We start from the raw sequence: 20260 nt of genomic DNA, 5'->3' as shown, positions 1-20260 counted from the left end.
GTGCTCCAGGAAGAAGCCAAGCTAAACACCGTTCATCTGTCCTTCACTTTTATCAGAGAATAGAATTATGGACTGGAGGTTACAAGCAAGGCAGCAGAGTTCCTACTAGATTGTAAGCTCACCGTGGGCAGGGAATGTGCCTGTTTACTCTTATATTGTACTCTGCACAGACTAAGTATTCAATAAGTAGGACTGATTGACTAACCACCGTTTTCTGCTGCCCCATGGGGAGTCGGAAGGTAGGAGAAGAAACGGTAGCAGGAAGAAGAGATAAAGAAAAGGCGGAAGAGAAGTAGCCAAGTACGGTAGTCAGCACACTGTAAGGACTCAAATTCCACTGACTGATTGCTATCACTGGGCCACTGGAACAAAGTGCATTAGAGCAAAGAAGAAGCTTGCAAGTTAATAGAGGCTTGGGAAACAACTGGATGGGTGGCTGATCCATCCTTCCCGTCTCTCGGGCCCGCAATCTCGGTGTCATCCTTGACTCGTCTCTCTCGTTCACCCCACGCATCCTATCCGTTACCGAGACCTGCCGGTTTCACCTCTACGATATCGCCAAGATCCGCCCTTTCCTCTCCACCCAAACGGCTACCTTACTGTTACGGGCTCTCGTTATATCCCGGCTAGACTACCGTGTCAGCCTTCTCTCTGACCTCCCTTCCTCCTCTCTCGCCCTGCTTCGGTCTATTCTTCACTCCGCTGCCCGGCTCATCTTCCCACAGAAACGATCTGGGCATGTCACTCCCCTTCTTAAACAACTCCAGTGGTTGCCTATCGACCTCCGCTCCAAACAAAAACTCCTCACTCTAGGCTTCGAGGCTCTCCATCACCTTGCCCCTTCCTACCTCTCCTCCCTTCTCTCTTTCTACCGCCCACCCCGCACGCTCCGCTCCTCTGCCACCCACCTCCTCGCCGTCCCTCGGTCTCGCCTATCCTGCCGTCGACCCCTGGGTCACGTCCTCCCGCGGCCCTGGAACGCCCTCCCTCCTCACCTCCGCCAAACTGATTCTCTTTCCCTCTTCAAAACCTTACTTAAAAATCACCTCCTCCAAGAGGCCTTCCCAGACTGAGCTCCTCTTCCCCCTTTACTCCCTCTGCCATCCCCCCTTTACCTCTCCGCAGCTAAAGCCTCATTTTCCCCTTTTCCCTCTGCTCCTCCACCTCTCCCTTCCCATCCCCACAGCACTGTACCCGTCCGCTCAACTGTATATATTTTCGTTACCCTATTTATTTTGTTAATGAATTGTACATCGCCTTGATTCTATTTAGTTGCCATTGTTTTTACGAGATGTTCTTCCCCTTGACGCTGTTTAGTGCCATTGTTCTTGTCTGTCCGTCTCCCCCGATTAGACTGTAAGCCCGTCAAACGGCAGGGACTGTCTCTATCTGTTGCCGACTTGTTCATCCCAAGCGCTTAGTACAGTGCTCTGCACATAGTAAGCACTCAATAAATACTATTGAATGAATGAATGAAAGAGGAGAACAACAGCAGAGGTGGTGTGGGGAGAGAGGGAGGGAGAGGGAGAGAGAGAAAGAGCACTTGCAAGTTAAGAGGGGCTTGGGAGACAACTGGATGGATGGTTGCCTCACAAGAGTAAAAGAAAGAAAGGGAGGGAAGGAGGGGAGGGAGAGGGAGAGAGAGGGAGAGAGAGCACTTGCAAGTAAACAGGGACTTGGAAAACAACTGGATGGATGGTTGACTCACAAGAGGAAAAGAAAGAAAGAGGGAGGGAAGGTGGGGAGGGAGAGGGAGAGATAGGAAGGAAGGAAGGGAAGAGAAAGGGAGAAATGGAAAAGCAGAAGGAAGGAGAGAGACAAGAAGGGAAAGAGAAGGAGGGTCAGAGAAGAAGGGAGAGAGGAGGGAAAGGGAAGTAGGAAGAAAGGGAAGGAGGGAAAGAAAGAGGGAGGGAAGCAGAGAGGGATGGAGGGAGAGAGGGAGGGAGGAAGGAGGCAGGAAGAGAAGGAGAACCTGATTCTGTTGCAGAAAGTAGAAAAGTAGGGAACAAAAGTGAGCAAGGAAGAGAGGCAAGAAAGGGAACATGCTCAGCAGCTGCAGATGGAACAAAGAAGATCGCTAAAGCTACCATAGCTACTGCTGCAGCTGCTGTTGTTGCCACTGTTGCTGCCACCTGCTAATGCTAAAAGCAGACAGCAGTATCAGGCAGAAATAGTGGGATTTTATTTAAGAGGCTGGAAGAGTCACCAAATACAGACACAGAATGACTGCAGATGATTTGTGGCATATTTTCTCTGGAATAATTTAGGTTTTGAAACCTCAGAATCCCCAAGAAAGGAAAATGCATTCTATTCAGTGTCACCTGCTTCTTTGAAATTGGTGTAGTAGACAAACTGATGGAATGGAAACATCAAAGAGTGAAAATTACTGATGTGATCACTGAAAGGAGTGAAATGTGCAGAAGTATAAAATGTGTGAAACGTGAAGCAAAAAATGTGGCTAGTTGGTGAAATATTAAGATGACACCTTAACTGTGGACAAAAGGCAGACAGTTGATGGGAGAATTACAATTAAAAGCACTTGCCAGTTTTGTATGTCTCTAAATCGTGATATGAATTAACTGGAAAAAATGGTAAATTAATTATAATGAGGAACTCAAAATTACACTGTTTGTTTTAAAACAAAATAACGGGTTTTGAAAAGTTTAAAAGAAAATTAGAAAAATGAGTAGAAAATTATTTCACTCATAAATACTGAACACACCACACCAATTCTTGACAATTGAAAACTTTCTCATCAGAAAATAACCATATTGCGACATCACAGGATACTGCAAATATTTGGAACGACATGCATCTTTCTCAAGGGGATGATTTCAACAATATCCAGGATCAGGGAGACAAACTGTAGATAGTTTGATGGCTGGAATAATTAATTTCCAATTGACTGTCTCCTTTGTGAGATAGATAACATGTGCAGTCTGATAATCTGATATCTACTCCAGGGTGGGGCAAAACACTAGATTCAAAATAAGTGCTGAGCAGGTACCACTCTGATCATTACGAATTTTGTAACCTAATGAACATACCTGAGGGAAAACAACCTAGGAATCCATCTTGAATCTCACACACTTTGTCAATTCCACAGGACAACGGATTACATACTGTACGATTTCTGCCTTGACAGAAACAACTTTCTTCACAGTTCTCTGTCACAAATTTTTCTCCAGCCTATGAAGAAGAGAAACGTGACATAAGGATCCAAATTGCACTTTCACTGGATTTGAAAAGGAGATGTTTAGGATGCAGAGCAGTGGCATTTTACGTGCAGTTTGGGATCACAAAAATCTCTCCTGCCTGATCAAAATTCCTCTTGATCAAAGTCTAGGTGACGCTCGTTCAGTGAAGAGGAAAAATCGGACAGGGAAGGGCAAAGAAGTGACGGTGGAGAAATGCCCGGAGTCACTCACGGCGTAGTACCGGCCGTCATATCGGCAGCCGCACCGGTCCGCAGACACGCAGGCGTCTCCACTGAGCACCAGGCCGTCATCACACAGGCAGCCCTCCACGCACGGCTTGCTGCAGTTCCGGGGGGCGGTCGGGTCCGCGCAGGTGGCGGGGCAGGCGGGCGCACAGGCCTCAAAGTGGCTCCCGGGTCGGCACTGGAGAGCTAAAACGGAAGACCCGGGCACCTCTCAGGGACCCAAGGACACAGCCGTGGGGAGACAACCAGACCCCGCCGACCCCACGCCGCTGAGGTGGGTGCTGGGTCTCCGGACTCAATCCTCCCAACCCGGGGGCACCCCCAGGAGGAGGGGAGACTCACGGCAGGAGGTGGCGTTCCTCCAGCCGAGCACGGCCACGCCCGCTCGCTGGCAGGCGTCGGCGTAGACCTCCAGCGCATTGCACAGAACCGACCGGCTGCCCTCCAAGGCGCAGAGGTCGAAGACGCAGCTCTCCAAGAAGCTCCCGGGATCGACCGCGGACCGACACGGCCCGAAGGGCCCAGCCGGACCGGTCAGGAGGCCGCAGAAAGGCGCTTGCCCGTACAGGTCCTCCAGCTCCGGCGGGCACCGGGGCGGGTCCGTCCCGACGTCCGGGCAGGCGGGGGTCTCTCCCGGGACCTTCCAGCTGTTGCCCAGCTGATTGGAGTCCACGGCCAGGGACCCGTCGGGCATCAGAAAGTCGTCCTGCCGCCGACGGTTGAAGTTGCCGCACATCCCGCACGTCCGGTTGAAGTAGGCGGTCGGGACCTTGACCTCGACGGAATGGTCGGTGTCGTAGGACACGCTCAACCTGAAGTCCGTCTCCAGGACCACGTAGCGGCCGCTCCGGCTCACCTCCACCAGGCCGCCGCCCACGGTGACGGGGATCGTTCTCCACACGTCGTCGACCTGCGGACGGAGCCGGCGTTGAGACCTCCTTGGAGGACAGTGACAGAGGCACGACCGCCTCCATCGGTCTCGCCTCACATTACGGAGGGACTCTAACAGAGAGACAGGGGTTTGTCTGACGGAGAAAGACGGCGGAAGGGGAGCGAGAAGAGCAGCACGGCTTTGTGGCTGGGGCCCAGGCGGGCCTGGGAGTCAGAAGGCCGGGGGTTCTCACCCCTGCTCTACCACCTGTCTGCCGGGTGACCTCGGGCGAGTCATTTCAATTCCCTGGGCATTGGGTCCCTCACCTGCAGAAATGGCATTAGGACGATGAGCCTGTCCATGTGGACCGGGGACTGGAGATCCAAACCGATTGGCTTGGATCTAGCTCAGTGCGGAGAACAGAGCTCGACACCCGGGAAGCGCTCAGAAAATTCGATTATCGTTACTCGTAGTCCGGCGATGGAACGAGACAGGAAAAGACAGAAAGGAAAGGAAGAGATAAAAGAAATGTGTACGCCTGCACACAAATGGGTAAATAGAATACGTATACATAGACAGAGATATAGAGACAGATATAGAGATATGCACATGCGTGTCTGGGTGTTTCTGTGTGTGTGTGTGTGTATGAGAAGAAATTTTGCCAGAATTAAATACGCAAGAAAACACCCATTGAGAAAATCCAGTACCGAGAAAAGGAAAAGCGTGGAACCCCACGCAGCCTCACGGCCCGAAGAGCTCCACGTCCAACCGGGCCGCAGAGTTTCCACCTGGCCGGGTCTGGACTCACCAAAACCCGGCTCGCCTCCGCCTTGAGGATGCGGACCTGATGTCCGTAAACCTCCACCGTGACCCCGCGCACGTAGGACACCGTGGGGTTCCCCCGATGTTCGTTCTGGGCCTCCACGTTGAAGCGGGGCAGCCCCGCGGCGTCGCCGCACACTCGGGCCAGGACGTAGGCGCAGGTCCCCATGAAGTGGTGAGTCTCGCCGTCGAACGTGTTGTAGTGCGGATCGTTGTGGACCCTGCAGACCCCGTACGTGTGCCGCTGGCAGCCGGGGACGCCGTCGGCCACGCCGCAGTGGTGGTCCTCCGGGCAGGAGGCGTTGGAGCAGGTGACCCGGCCCCCGGGCGCGGGGCACCGGCATCGCACGGAGCAGGTGTCGTCCGTCCAGAAGCCCTCGCCCACGGGGAGGTGCTGTCCGTCCCGCCAGCACCCGCACCGGTCCCGGGGCACGCAGCGGCCGTGGGAGAGCAGGTGGCCCTCCAGGCAGACGCACCCCTCCACACAGGGCCGGCCGCAAGAGGACGGAGCCGCGGGATCCGCGCACGTGGCGGGGCAGGCCGGACCGCAGCTCACGTACCGACTGTTGGCTCCGCAGGAGATCGCTGTGAGACAAACACACGCGCACGCCACCGTTTAGCTTGGAAAACCAGAGGTCCAAAACCTCCCTTTCACCTCAGAAGCAGATGAGATCCCTTCCCGTTGGCCAAGGAGTCAAGTCACCGTTCAGCAAATGCCACGGCTCTAATATCTACCGGGAAGCGTCGGCGTCAAATCCCCGACGAGACAAAACGCTCAGCCACAGCGAGGGACCCCGCACTTACGGCAGAAGGTGGCATTCCTCCAGGGCTCGATGGCGACCCCGAGGGCCTGGCAGGCGTCGGCGTAGGCCTGGAGGCTCCGACAGAGGGAGCCGGGATCCGGGCCCAGGGCGCACCGGTCGTACACGCAGCTCTCCAGGTAACCGGCCGGAGCCAGCGATGCGTGGCACCTTCGGAACGGTCCCTCTGGGCTGGCGAGGAGGCCGCAGGAAATGGGGCTCGACGTGACGTTCTGCTCTCCCGCACTACACTCCGTCCAGTTGCCGGGCCGGGCTGGAGGGCAGCTGAGGAACAGAATCGGTCCCGGTTATTCTCTCCCCAGAGCTTACTCGAGATGTGAAGATCCTAGGCAATCTTCATCCACCCAAGGGGAAGGGGAAGGAGAAAGGGGAAGAGGGAGAGAAAGGGGAAGGGGAAGGCAAAGAGAAGGGAAGGGAAGGAACCGAAGGGAAGGGAAGGCAAAGAGAAGGGAAGGGGAAGGACAGGGAAGGCGAGGGCAGAGAAGGCCAAGGGAAGGGAAGGCAAAGGGAAGGGAAGGCCAAAGGACGGGAAGGAGAAGGGAAGGGAAGGCGAAGGGGAGGGAAAACAAAGGGAAGGGAAGGGAAAGAAATGGATGGGAAACTTGGCGGAAATGTGAATCGGCGAGTGTTAGAATCTTAATCGCCCATGGGTTGGAAACAACCCTATCGTTGAGATGCACGGATTCCTGATGAAATCAAATACTTCCTGGTAATCTTGGGAAAAGAGCCTTCTCCAGTCCTAAGTGATGAGGCAATGTTTTACCACAAAACATTTTCAGATATACAGTTCCCCAGTTCAATGGGCAAGCTTCAGTGACCCAGCTAGATGGATCTTCTGCTGTCCTGGGGGTTCACAGAAGGTATGAAGAAAAGAAGGAAAGAAAGAAGGAAGGGAGGGAGGGAGGGGCGGAAGGGAGGGAGGGAAAGAAGGGAGGGAAAAAAAGGAGGAAGGAAGGAAGGAGCGAGCTCACCTGACAGGGCCAGCGACCTGCCAGCTGTTCCCCAGTCCCAGGGAATCCGCTTCTGGTTTTCCCTCCGGGTTCAGGATGTCGTCCTCTGGGTTCCCGTTGAAGTTGCCACACATTCCGCACACCTGCCCTGAGAATTCTCCCGGCAGGGTCACCTCCGCCCTGTGGACCCCGTCGAACTTCACCGTCAACCCGAAGTCGGTCGTCACCGCGACGTAGAGGCCGCTGGGCACCACCCGTAGCCCCGGGGACAGGTTCAGGGGAACGATTTCCTCCTCGCCATCCACCTGGAGCATCGAGAGAAGTGTGGGGGGGGAACCCATCGTCCCATCGAGTCACCCCGGGACACCTCAGCTGCACGAGACCGTCTCGGCCCCGTCGCCCTCCCCTACCTTGACTTCTCCGCCCTCGGCCAGCCTTATCCTGTGGCCGTAGACCTCCACGTCCACGTGTCTGACGTAGGACACGTGGGCGTTGCCCCCTCGGTGTTCGTTGGCGGCCTCTACGTTGAAGTAGGGCAGGGAGCTGTTGCGCCCACACAACCTGGACAGCGTGTAGGTGCAGTTCCCCATGAAATGATGGCCGCGTCTGTCGAAGGTGTAATAGTGAGGATCTCCCGACACTTCGCAGGATGCTGTAGGTGAAGGATAATTGAGAGGAGCTTTCAGTGAAGTGCACGGCACTTTTTTTATTTCACATTATTGATCAAACTATAAATAGTATTTGTGGATCATCGTAAACTACTGTAGTGCATTTTTTTGAACAACATTGTACTATGGGCTCGGGACAGAACCACTGAAATATTGAACATCATTTCCTTCTCTGGGAACTTACAATCTAGCTTGCACTTGCTTATGTCACAATTTAAAAGTGATTTCCCTGAGTTCCCATTTACGTGGCGTCTTTGTTTTGTGTAAAAAGCACAGGGCTGGATTCAGGACACTGACTTTTAAGTCTCCCTTCACCACTGTCCTGCCGTTTGACCTTTGACAAGTGATCGTACTACTTTTGGTCTTGGTTTCCTCATCTTTAAAATGAGGACAGACCCTTTTTCTCCCTCCCTCTTACTCTGTGTGGGAAAGGAATTAGGTCTGATTTGATTATCTTGCATCTCGCAGAGTACGGGTTTTATAGTACATGCTTCCCAAATATCACCGTGATTTCTTTTGGATTAGCGAATTCTAAACCTTCCTCCCCAAGCTCTATCTCCCTCTAACTAAACTTACCCTGCGTTTTTGGCGCTGGAGGTGTAGGTATTGTTATGCCACCTATAGAAGACAGAATAAATCTCTTTTCAGAGGAAATTCATATTGCTTTGGGATTACCAACAAAAACCAACTTTGGAAATAATGCTCTCTTTAGCATTTATGACCTCTTATTGCTGGGTGCTTCAATATCCAAATTACTCTAGAAGTACTGCACTCTGCCAAGTTCCCACGGCATCTGAACCATATGCCATCATAGGGGGTCAGCTGAATGAAAGAGCCAAAAGTTGAGTATTGCCTTCTGTTATGATCTACCGTAACTGTTGAAGGTTTCTGACTGTAGCACCGCCAAAGGCATCTGATTTGCTAGACTGTCTCAACAGGTATTCTGAAAAGATCTGGCTAAAGCAAGCTGCAAAAACCACAGTGGTTAACCAGTTAACCACAGGCTGGATAAAGCAGAGCATTGGTTCGGCTGGCTTTGCCTTAAATGGGTTTGTACATTAAATCTTGCATATATTTAGTGGTGTGCTACATCCTGGAATTCCAATTTGCCCATTCCAGTCACTGGTCCAATTGCTCAGTGGTATTTACCGAGCACTTATTACATGCAGAATACCCTACAAAGTACTTGGGATAGTACAAATCAACAGAATTAGCAAGCACCTTCCCTGCCCATAATTATCTTACAGTCTAGAGAGGACACACAACTGGAAGGAAAGAGAGAAGGCAAGTGGCTTCGCAAAAACATTGGCACTATAATCAGTTCCCTTGCAGAAGTACTACTATTAATAATTAATAATCATTATGGTATTTAATTTCTTACTATGTGCCAGGCATTGTTCTAAGAGCTGGGGTGGCTACAAACAAATCAAGTCAGACACAGTCCCTGCCCCATGTGGGGCTCACAATCTCAATCCCCATTTTACAGATGAGGTAACTGAGGCACACAGAAGTGAAGTGAATTGCCCAAGGCCACACAGCCGATAAGTGGTGGAGCTGGGTTTAGAACCACGATCTTCTGACTCCCGGGCCCGTGCTCTATCTATTATGGCAGGCTGCTTCCTTACAACTTAAATTCTTTAGGAATGGACAAAGGTTCATCTTTCATTTAAGACAGAGGACTTCATCACTCTTCCAAGAGCCCAGTACAGTTCTCTGACACAGTACATGCTCGATAAAGATGACTGATTGGCTCATTGTAAAGCATCTTGAATCTTTCTCTACACATAGTAAGTGCTCAGTAAATATCACCGATTGATGGATCAATATGTAAGACACTGCAAGGGTCCGAGGTTCCTGGAGGAAATGAAAGGTGTCTTTTTCATGCCACACAAGAAGTGGACAAGCAAACTGCTTGTAATTCCCATTTCCTTACTCTAAATGGTCTAAACTCTCAATATGTGCCAACAGTTGATAGAAAGTGGAAAACCTAGGAAGAATCAAGGACATATTTCTTGAATACTTACAGACTAACAAGAGCAGTAACTTCTAACATTTGGATGTAAAAAATGCATTCCAGCAAAGATACTTAGGTTTCATTAATTCTCTTACCAGGAGATGAGCACTTTAGGAGATCAAGTGATAAGCCTTTGTGATTTCTAAAATTTTGAGTTACTAAGTCCCATGGAGAACTTGGGATTGGATATCCACATTCTATAACTCCATCTTCTCAGGTTAAAAAAGGGCCCACAGCCCATTCTGCTGTGAGGAAAAACTGATCAACTTCTTTTAGGCAATCCCCATTTAGTGAATAAATTGGAGGTGAGAGTATCAGTGGAGAATCTTCCTTGGTTCTTATGCCACAAAGCATCAACCCTCCTCCACACCTAAAAATCTTCAGGTTAGGCAGTGATTCTGTCAGGACTGACTCTGTCCAAGGACTGGGGGAGATGAGCAGCAGAAGTGGAAACAGAAGCACCATTAACAGGTAAAATGAACAGTAGATATTGACTCACTAGTTTAAAAGAAAATCACCCATCAATTTTTTTCGGCTGCTGTACATTTAAGGCACTTCATCAGATTTAGATGCTGTATATGCCTCAAATGTTTTAATCTAAATGTCTGGGTTTTTAGTGACTCACTGATATTAGAACACCTGGAGAATTTGTTTAATCCAGCACCTTAAATTAACTATTTAATAATAAGAGTAACTGTGCTATTTGCTATTGTCCTAAATAAGAGAGAATTAGCTATTTATTATTATTAGTAGTAGTAATAATAACAATAATAATTGTAGTGCCTGTTTAGTGTTTACTATGTGCCAAACACTGGTGTAGTTACGAACTAATCAGGTCTCAGAAGGTGCTTATAATCAAAGTAGGAGAAAGAACAGATATTGAATCTCCATTTTGCAGATGAGGGAACTGAGGCGCAGAGAAGTTAAGCAAAATGTTGACAACTGAACTGCAGATAAATGGCCGAGATAGGATTAGAACCCAGGTCCTTTGACTCCCAGGCCCGTGATCTTTGCACTGGGCCATATTGCTTCTCTGATATTACAAATAACAAATTAAGAACTGAAATTTTTCACCAGTCATAAAAGATTAGCTACTGCAGACTTGATTAATAGTATTTAGCAAATACTATTAATACTATTTATTATTTAATAAATGCAATTGATAGTATTTAATAAATGCTATTGATTTATTAAAAGCAATGCAGCCTAGTTGAAAGTTGGGTCTGGTAGTCAGAACACTTGGGTTCTAATTCCATTTCCAATATTTGCCTACAGTGTGACCTTGGGCAAGTCATTTGACCTTTCTTGTGCCTCAGTTTCCTCAACTGTGAAAAGGAGATTAAATACCTACTCTCCCTCCCCTTTACACTGTGAATAGTAGTAATTAATTACTGAGCTGTAATAATAATGTGGAATTGTTTGAGTGAAAAAAGAATTGGACTAAAATATTAACTGAAGCTTCAAGTTCATGCAACTCACTCCAATAATTATTTTAAATAGAAAAAATATGCAATTTTTTAAACACTGTACATCCCTGCAATTTCCTGATTTTGGCAGGTATTCAAAGGGAAAAAGGAAGAAAAATTCACTCTCATGAGTGATTCTCATGAATCCCTCTATTGGTTCAGAAATGATTACCAGCTTAAAGGGAAAAAAAGCATTGTGGGGGTTGATTTTTCCTACTTAGTTTAGTTTACAAAGGTAAGAGTTTTCTGTCCCAGCCCCAGAAGTGTGCTTAGAAATGGGAAAATCTAAGGAGCTCATTTTAGTTCAACATGGACTACCTCAGTTACTCCAACCTGTCCGGGACGTGAAATGGTCTAAGGTCGTAAACCCGTTCCAAGCTCACCAGGGACCACTGAACTTCTAGATCAGTCCCAGAACTGTTATGTCTTCTGAAGATCCTCCAGACCAAGAGCGACCCAAGACTGCTCTGGACTCAAATGATCCTCTGGTCTTGGTCCTGGAGATGGGTGGAAACCAACTGATCTCCGATGTGGGGAGGAGGTGGGTCAGAGAAGCAAGGTGCTAATTCTTCCTGGACCTCTGTCGTAAGTTCAAGACAAGTTTTCACTGGTTCAAGTTATGGGGTAAACAAGGCAATTGGCCCACTGTGATTTGTGGTGAAAGGTATTTCTGCTTAACTGTTGCCTCACAAATGAATCCTTTTAACATTTCAAACAAGCAGCATGGCCTAATGGATACAGCACAGGTCTGGGAGTCAGAACCTGGGTTCTAATCCTGACTCCGCCACAGGTCTGCTCTGTGACCTTGAGCAAGTCACTTCAATTCTCTGGGCCTCAGTTGCTTCATATGTAAAATGGAGATTAAGACCGTGAGTCCCATGTGGGACAGAGACTATGTCCAACCTGATTGGCTTATATCCACCCCAGCACTTAGAACAGTGTCTGGAACATAGTAAGCATTTAACAAATACCACAATTATTATTATTATTGTTACCTCGAACTTCTAGTCTCCAGGAAAACACCAAGCAATTTTGTGGTTTAGCTCTAGTTTAAAAAAAGAGCACCATATTATGCTCAATCTCTTTCTTTCTCTTTCAGCGACTGTCCTCCCTACTTGCAAAAAATTTTCCTGAAGTGGCATTTATCCTTCTCTCGTTCCTCCTCACTCTTGACAGTTCGATTTCTCAGCCTCTCTGTGGTTCTTGGAGCAGAGAGGGAAAAATTACTTTTGTTCCTTCATCTCTTCTTCCCAACTAATAATGATTCATTGTTCTTCTAATCTTGGAACTTTTTCATGATTCATAAAGTCAGATCCTTTCCGCAAAATTCTTGCAAAGGCTGTTTTCATTGCACTGTACGATTTAGAAAAAAATGTATAGGAGGACTTGTTCATAGTGTGTCAGCTGTGTGGATGAAAACAACTTACCACAGGACCCTTTCCTGACAGAGATATTGTCTACTGCTGTGTCACCATATTCGGTTAATCCTCGAACTGCCTCAAAAATGACCTGGGGGTTAAAAATTGCAAGTATGCTTATTATTAAAACACAGACGTTTTAATTAAAAAAGTTGTATTAGAACACAGTTCCACTTCCTATGGGTTTTTCAAAGGTTTTGATTAGGCCGTTTTAACTAAATAGCTTTGCTTCTAGAAAGATCTGCTGAAGGAACAACTGAAAGGAATGGGCTAATATTACAACAGGAGATTTTCAATTTAAACATTAATACATTTTTCCTCACTGCTCAAGCTGGAAAGCACTCATTAAATCTACAAAGGCTAAGACATTTTCCTGGGAAAAAATTATCTCTTGACAAATGCATATAGGGAAGTCTGAAATCTGGTGTCCAATTATTGGTCCCAGGTAATGTCCTATGTCAACAAGACTACTGTTTTGGGCACCTTTTACCTCAGCGTCTAACCCTGAGATCTGAGGGCCTGGTCCCACCCTTTTGACAGAAACCCTTCCTAGATTTACCGGCAGCCAACTCATCTCTCATCGCCCTGCCTCAATAGAGTACTTCAGGGTGGGATACAGTATCCCTGGCAGCCGAGGCAGGCTGGGCAGGTGCTGCAAGTAGCACCCAGGTGAAAAGTTACTAGTGCCTCGGGAGAGACAGGTGAAATTCAAATGGATGCCCCAGCCAATGAGGAGGCATGTGTGAGAATGCAATTTTAAGGAGAGAAAAAAAATTCCTTTTCAAAGGCAGGGAATGATGTGACTACCAACTCTATTGTACTGTATTGTTCCAAGGTCTTAGTAAAGTGCTCTGAACACAGTAAGTACTCTATAAACAGCACTGATCAGTTGATTGATTGCCCAATCTTAATTTAAGGATTTGGGGTTCTTCCATTGCTGAATTTTGACAAAGAAATTAGAAGGAAATACACCTATTGTTAACAGAAGTTGTTAAGAAGCACATTTTTTTTTCAATTCAAAGACCTGGGATTGATTCCCAGCTATGCTATTGGCCTGCTATGTGACTTTAGCCAAGTAATTTAATATACCTGAGCCTCAGTTTCTTCATCTGTAAAACAGGAATATAATAGACTGTGAGCCTTATGTGGGACAAAGACTGTGCCTAATCTTAAAATCTTATATCTACCCCAGTATTAAAGTCATACTGAGTGTTTAATAAATGCCTGTGCATTTATAATAATAATCATTAATAATAATATTAGATTTACCTCATGTACACTTTGATCAATAGAATAACTTACCAAAGGAAGTTTTGAACTCCTCCCCTAGACTACTCTTGAAGGAGAGGGTAGACAACACTCTGAGATGGTTTTATTACTTTTTTTATTCAAAGCTGTGGACTGGGTCCTTCCAATAGAATAACTTTAGGGTGCCATAGTTGGGGGAGGGAGGCATCTGGGAGTATCAAAAGGGTCAGGAGAAGGTTAAGTCTGGATAGCAAAGATAAGGATACCAAAGGATGAGATGTCACTTCCAGTCTTATACTGCCCCACATACATTCACACCTGAGTCCAAAAATGTGGGTCAGGGGAAAGGGAGTTTTAAGGAAGGGCAAGGCAACTATTTAAAGAAACCTTGGTTTAACCTTCCTTTTATGTGGCTGTTTTCCTAACCAGACTCTAATGGTTCTTTGTGAGAGATGGAGAGAGAGAATGTGTGTGCGTGTGTGTGTGTGTGTGTGTGTGTGTGTGAGAGAGAGAGAGAGAGAGAGAGAGAGAGAGAGAGAGAGAGATTTGTTATGCGCTTACTATCGCAAGGCACTGTAAAAGATAATTGGGTTGGGCAAAGTCCCTGTCCCATAGGGCTCACAGTCTTAATCCCCATTTTACAGATGAGGTATCTGGGGCACAGAAATGTTTATTGACTTGTCCACAGTCACACAGAAGACAAGTAGTGAACCCAGTGTTTTGTCCTCTGACTCCCAGGCCCATGCTCTTTCCACAGAGCAACACTACTTCTCAAAGTTTATGATTCCAACCCCTTTCTTAAATTAAGAACTTAATGAAGGCTTTTTGTTGGAAAAAAAGAGCACCTATTAGACATTCTGGAATCCTTACTCACACAGATGTTGAGGTTCTGAAAACAGAGACTGTAGAATTCTCTGACCCATATCTTCCCTGGGGAATGCCTTCTGGTTGTGCACTGGTGTGTTTCAGCAAATACAATTCAGTTGCTTAAAGTAAAAGTTTGAAATGTACACATACAGACTTATTTTTTTCTATTAATTGTGGCTTGTATTACACTGGCTGAAATTACGACATTTATCCAGTTATGATTCCAAAATCCCTGAATGGTTGGGAATCCTGGAATAAGCTCCCGTTTTAAGCTACTTTCTTATGTCTTCAAACCTTATTTCAATTATAGTCTTATGATTGCCTAAGGCCTCAGTGTGGACATGGTGGCCATGCGGAGATGAGAGACCCGATGTTCATTTTGTGGGGTGTAACAGGGGATCACAGAGCTACCTCCAACTCCTAGGTTCTCTGATGACCTGGCCCATGCCCCTTCAACCAGGGCATACAGTTTCTTAATCTATTTTAGCTTGTAAACTAGGAATAATGTGTGAATTGTCATTACGTATTTTTCACCAGTGCTCAAGTATAGTGCTCTGCTCACAGTAGATCTTCAATAAAAATTACTGAAAAAATGAATAAACAAATAAATCACACAGTATGTTCTCAGCCCAACTTGTTGAGAATAACCTCTGGCCTGTGTTCAGTGGGGCTGGATTGTTCAATGGGATTAGATCCATACTACTCTGGATAATTTTTTCTTGCATAGGTCACCGGCCAAGATGGAAGGAAGGAATAAGTTGACTCTCAGCTGGAAAGAAAGAGGGACAGACAAAGGATATGGAGAGATGACATCTAGAGTCTGGGCTAGGGTGGAGATGAAATCTTCACTTCTGGAAAGGGGCTAAAAGAGAGTAGGAGGGTGACAAGAGAACCCAGAAGAAATAGGGAAACAATCCACTGTAGAATGCACAGAGTCAGGCAACAAATGAATATTATGAGATAAGAGCAGAACAATAACGTGATCACACTGTCATGGTATAGTCATGCCACCCCCAACCCCTTCTTATTCAAGAAACCCAGACCCAGCCTTACACATACACATTACCTGCATCCTTGTCCCCTTTGGTAAAAATGTTGTAGCTGAACCAAATAGCCACGAAGAGCTCTGGTTTCCCATTCGGCTCCATATCACTTTTTCCTCCCCATGACACCTGATCAACACTTTCAGTTCATTCCGATCTTCTAAACTTAGCATGTGATACTGGAACTCTATGCATATCCAGGTCTCTCCAGGAAGTTGGAAGGAGGGGCTCTCGAGTCTGATGGCCTCAAATGGGATCAAGTTGCTGGCCTCTTCATAGATAAAATAACCACCTGCCAGCAGAGAAATACCACAGCTTTTCAAATCTTGTGTTCATTGAGAAAGTACAAAGAAATCTACACCCTGACTAGCTGCCCTCCTGCACTTTTCTTCCATGCGTGCATGTGCCTTAGAGGCTGGTTCTTCGGGGTAGGAACCAAGGTCAGTTCAAGGCATATGCTAACTTTAATGATTTTAGGCGCTTCTTGAGCCTGAATCTCCTGCATCCTTCTATCTCCCTAACTTCTTGTTCTTCTGCCTACTGTTTCCTTCTTTCACTGAAGAGATGAAATGCAAACATTTAAATCTATTTCCCTTAACTTTGTGAAGCTCTTTAGAGATTCACCCTTCCCTTTCAAAAGGCCTCATAGCAGCCTTTGTATCCCCATGTGAAGTACTGTTTAGACTGTGAGCCCATTGTTGGGCAGGGATTGTCTCCATCTGTTGCCAAATTGTACGGTCCAAGTTCTTAGTACAGTGCTCTGCACATAGTAAGCACTCAATAAATACGATTGAATGAATGAATGGGTGGGAGTGCAGCTCTGAAAAAGTAAGTACTGTGAAAGTCCCCAAGGGCTGGGAGTTGGAAGACAGAAGGTGTGCATGTCCAAGTAGCTGAGGAAATATACAACTAACTAGAAGCCATCAGGAACATTTCTACCAACTCTGCTATACTGATATACTGTACTCACCCAAGAGCTTTGTACAGTGCTCTGCACACAGTAAGCCCTCAATAAATATCACTGATTGATTGTGGCCTTGAAAAAATAAGGCCAGAATCTAAAGCCAGAGTTGAAGTAAATTAACAATAATAATAATAACGGTATTTGTTAAGCACTTACCAAGGACTATTCTATGTTCTGGAGGAGATACAAGGTTATTAGGCTGTCCCAAGTAGGGCTCATAGACTTAATCTCCATTTTCCAGATGAGGTAACTGAGGCACAGAGAAGTTAAGTGATTTGCCCAAAGTCACACAGCTGACAAGTGATGGAGCTGGGATTAGAACCCATGACCTCTGACTCCCAAGCCTGTGCTCTTTCCACTAAGCCATGCTGTTTCTAAACAAAAATTTGGGAGAGAGAGAGAGAGAGTGTGTGTGTGTGTGTGTGTGTAAGCTCATCTCTAGAACGTAAGCTCGTTTCTAGACTGTATACTTGTCTCTAGACTATAAGCGCATTGTGGGCAGGGGATGTGTCTGTTTATCGTTATATTGTACTCTCCCAAGTGCTTAGCACGGACTCAAATATGATTGAGTGAATAGAGAGAGAGAGAAAGAAAGGAGAGAGAAAGAGAGTGTGAAAAGAATGGGGAAGAAAGAAATTGCTACCTCTGTTCATGAAGTCTCCATCTGGCCCAGTCCCAGGGGTTGGTGTGGCATGCTTGGTTCTTATCCATGATCCTTGGTCCACTCCACAGGGTTGAGTCCAGTCACAAAATGGTCTGGAGTTGTTATTAAAATCACATTTGGTGATATATTCTGAAATGAGAATTACACAGAAATGGAGAAGACAACTGCATATACTTTTTCTCTAGATAACTGATCTCTGTCTCACTTTAAATTGTTTCTGTACAGTGTAAAATGGGAAAAAGGAAGAGAAGAGAAACAGGAAAGAAGAAAAGGGTGCATACCAGTGCCGGGATCCCAGACACTACTGGTTATTGTTGGTTCATTTTCTTTCTCCCTGTTAAAAGAAATATTCATATTAATATGGGTGGCAAAGTTTGACATTTTAAATAATTTTCACCAGCATCAAGGTAAGAATGTCTTACTCAAAACTTTGTAAATGATTTGGGTTTGCAAATATAGCATGTCTGGGTCAGTCGTGCAAGCAGGGACTGTGTGTTAAAGGAAACCCCTGTGTCAGTTGTGCTCAGGCTTGATGAAATGAAGGAGAGAAAGATGAGCAAAAGATATATTCTGTGTATATGTACACTATTGCTGTGTTTGTGTGTGTTTGTGCATTCACTTGCTGGGATAGTGATGCCAGGCTGAGTCTTTCTGAGATGGGCCCAGCAGAATTGACAGGAGTGGGAGGAAAAGTGTGAGCAAAATAATGGAAGTGAAGAGACAGCTTTTCTCCTTAAGAAAATATTGACGGCCAGTCATGTTCAAACTAGGCAGGGTGAAAGTGGAGGTGGAAGAATGTAATGGATTGACAGACATTTTCATTCCTCTCCCTGGCATTTCTAGCACACCTAATCTTGTTCTCAAAAATGTGCTAGAAGCAGGAAAAGGACAGACCATCAAAGTGCAGGGGAAATGAAACAAAAGACTGAACTGTGCTTAGTTTGATACATTCCATCAATGCCCCTCCCCAGTCACCTTTCCCACCCTTTCCCCATCAGTTTTCTTTAAGAAATTTTTTCCACCAGCAAATGTCCATGGAATCCTTCTATAGTAATTTGCTCTGAGGTTTTCACAATCCTGAAAATAAACACCAATTTAATAATGTTAATTCATAATTTAAACCGTGGAACACAACTATATTCATAGATTGCTTTTCTGCTGTGTGACCTTGGGCAAGTCATTTTAAGAATAATAATAATAATGGTGGTATTTGTTAAGTGCTTACTATGTGCAAAGCACTGTTCTAAGTGCTGGGGGGATTTAAGTTGATCAGGTTGTTCCACGTGGGGCTCACAGTTTTAATACCCATTTTACAGATGAGGGAACTGAGGCACAGAGAACTTAGGTGACTTGCCCAAGTCACACAGCTGACAAGCGGCGGAGTCGGGGTTAGAACCCATGACCTCTGACTCCCAAGCCCAGGCTCTTTCCACTGAGCCAGGCTGCTTCTCTACTTCTCTGAGCCTCAGTTCCCTCATCTGTAAAATGGGGGCTGTGACTGCGAGCCCCTCATGCGACAGGGACTGTGTCTAACCCGAATGACTTGTATCCACCCCAGCACTTAGTACAGTGCCTGGCACATAGTAAGTGCTTAACAAATACTGCAATTATTATTATTACTTTTATTTCAGGAATGCCTCTGCTGGAATTTCAGTACTTCTATTAGTATGGTGGTGATAAGCTCTAGTGATAAGTAGGCCTTCTGTCAAGGAACAACCACAAAAGGAAGGTTAGAGGTGGTTAAACACCTAGTCTAGGAAAAGGTAAATGAAAGGAGAGGCAACCACCAAACCAATTCTGGCTCTAGCTTCCAGGAACAACATTACTGAAGAAAGGTATCCCTCTCCTATGCTTGCTGTGCACAGGGAATGTGTCTGTTTATTGTTATACTGTACTCTTCCAAGTGCTTAGTACAGTGCTTTGCACACAGTAAGCACTCAACAAATACCACTGAATGAATGAATCCAATCAAGAAATCAGGCAATCAACTAATAGTATTTACAGAGTGCTGATTGTGACTGATAATGGCTAGATTGGGGTGAGTTTTAATAGAAAAGGAGAGTATCATCGTTTGTTAATGACAACAGCAATGTATCTCCCTTGGATTCTAGATGTAAAGAGGGATAGTACCAAACTTACAATCCCAACTCTTCAATGATGTTATTGGAAAAGGTCATTTGAGCCCAGGCCCAATGCAGTGACCACCACTGCAAACGCACACTTTTAGGTAAGTGTTCCCACACATTTATTCATTCAATCAATGAGTCAGTCATATTTATTGAGCACTTACTATCTGCAGAAGACTGCACTAAGAGAGTACAATGTAACAATATAACAGATACATTCCCAATTATTGAGCATTTACTATATGCAGAAGACTGCACTAAGAGAGTACAATGGAACAATATAACAGATACATTCCCTGTTCCTTTGGGCATAGATATATCCTAGGCCCCTTTGTCTTGTCTACATCATTTGGATTTATAAATTACTTGTGAAGAGGTGTAAGGAAACACAGTCACTATAGAGTTTAAAACAGTGCTGTGCACAAAATGGACATAGTCAATATATATTTTTAATGTTGATGATGATAAAATGTAAATTCTGGTTAAAAAAAAGAAATAAAAGGAACAACCAAAAAAGAAATTATTCTATGTCTACTATTGCATGTTTGCTACTTCACTTTAGTGACAAAATATCTGTGGAAATTTAAGGTTTACTGATCACTGTTTATAATGATTATTCATCAGGACAGTTTTAAATCCCCCAAAGTTATTATTATCTATTTGGGCCAGAGGTATTATGCTAATTGATTAGTATAGCATCTGTTTATAACCTATCCATCATCTCTCTGGAAGAAATGAAGAGAAATATAGGAAGATCAGATTGAAATAAATACCCCTAGTTTTTTGATAAGTAGCAGTCGTCTAAGTTCGAAAAGCACAGGCTACACTTTGGGATGTCCTTGGTTCTGCCAGAATGCATGCTTTCACTACACTCTT

At 45.7% G+C, this 20260-nt stretch overlaps 2 protein-coding genes across 2 annotated transcripts in view; both read right to left on the bottom strand.

The window, feature by feature from the left end:
• LOC114813292 (zonadhesin-like) overlaps positions 1 to 2811 on the bottom strand; it is a 60836-nt gene extending 58025 nt beyond the window's left edge. Inside the window, exons 1-3 of the mRNA XM_039912740.1 lie at positions 2728 to 2811; positions 2322 to 2352; positions 2088 to 2141 (exon numbers count right to left, since the gene is read on the bottom strand). Of these exons, the coding sequence (XP_039768674.1) occupies positions 2088 to 2141; positions 2322 to 2352; positions 2728 to 2811 (169 nt within the window). The remainder of the gene's footprint in view (positions 1 to 2087; positions 2142 to 2321; positions 2353 to 2727) is intronic.
• A 926-nt stretch (positions 2812 to 3737) lies between these two features.
• Positions 3738 to 19435, bottom strand: LOC120638517 (IgGFc-binding protein-like). The gene is made up of 11 exons (XM_039912739.1): positions 19398 to 19435; positions 17540 to 17592; positions 17238 to 17387; positions 15654 to 15922; positions 12482 to 12563; positions 8151 to 8192; positions 7317 to 7558; positions 6928 to 7211; positions 5940 to 6220; positions 5122 to 5720; positions 3738 to 4352 (listed from the first exon to the last, which is right to left on the bottom strand). The coding sequence occupies exons 1-11, from the start codon at positions 19433 to 19435 to the stop codon at positions 3738 to 3740; spliced, it is 2655 nt and encodes an 884-aa protein (XP_039768673.1).
• Positions 19436 to 20260: the final 825 nt, after the last annotated feature.

This window comes from Ornithorhynchus anatinus, chromosome 7 (assembly GCF_004115215.2).
Source record: "Ornithorhynchus anatinus isolate Pmale09 chromosome 7, mOrnAna1.pri.v4, whole genome shotgun sequence".
Taxonomy (NCBI): domain Eukaryota; kingdom Metazoa; phylum Chordata; class Mammalia; order Monotremata; family Ornithorhynchidae; genus Ornithorhynchus; species Ornithorhynchus anatinus.
Note: the sequence above shows the minus strand (reverse complement) of the source record. Positions and strands in the feature narration are given on the sequence as shown.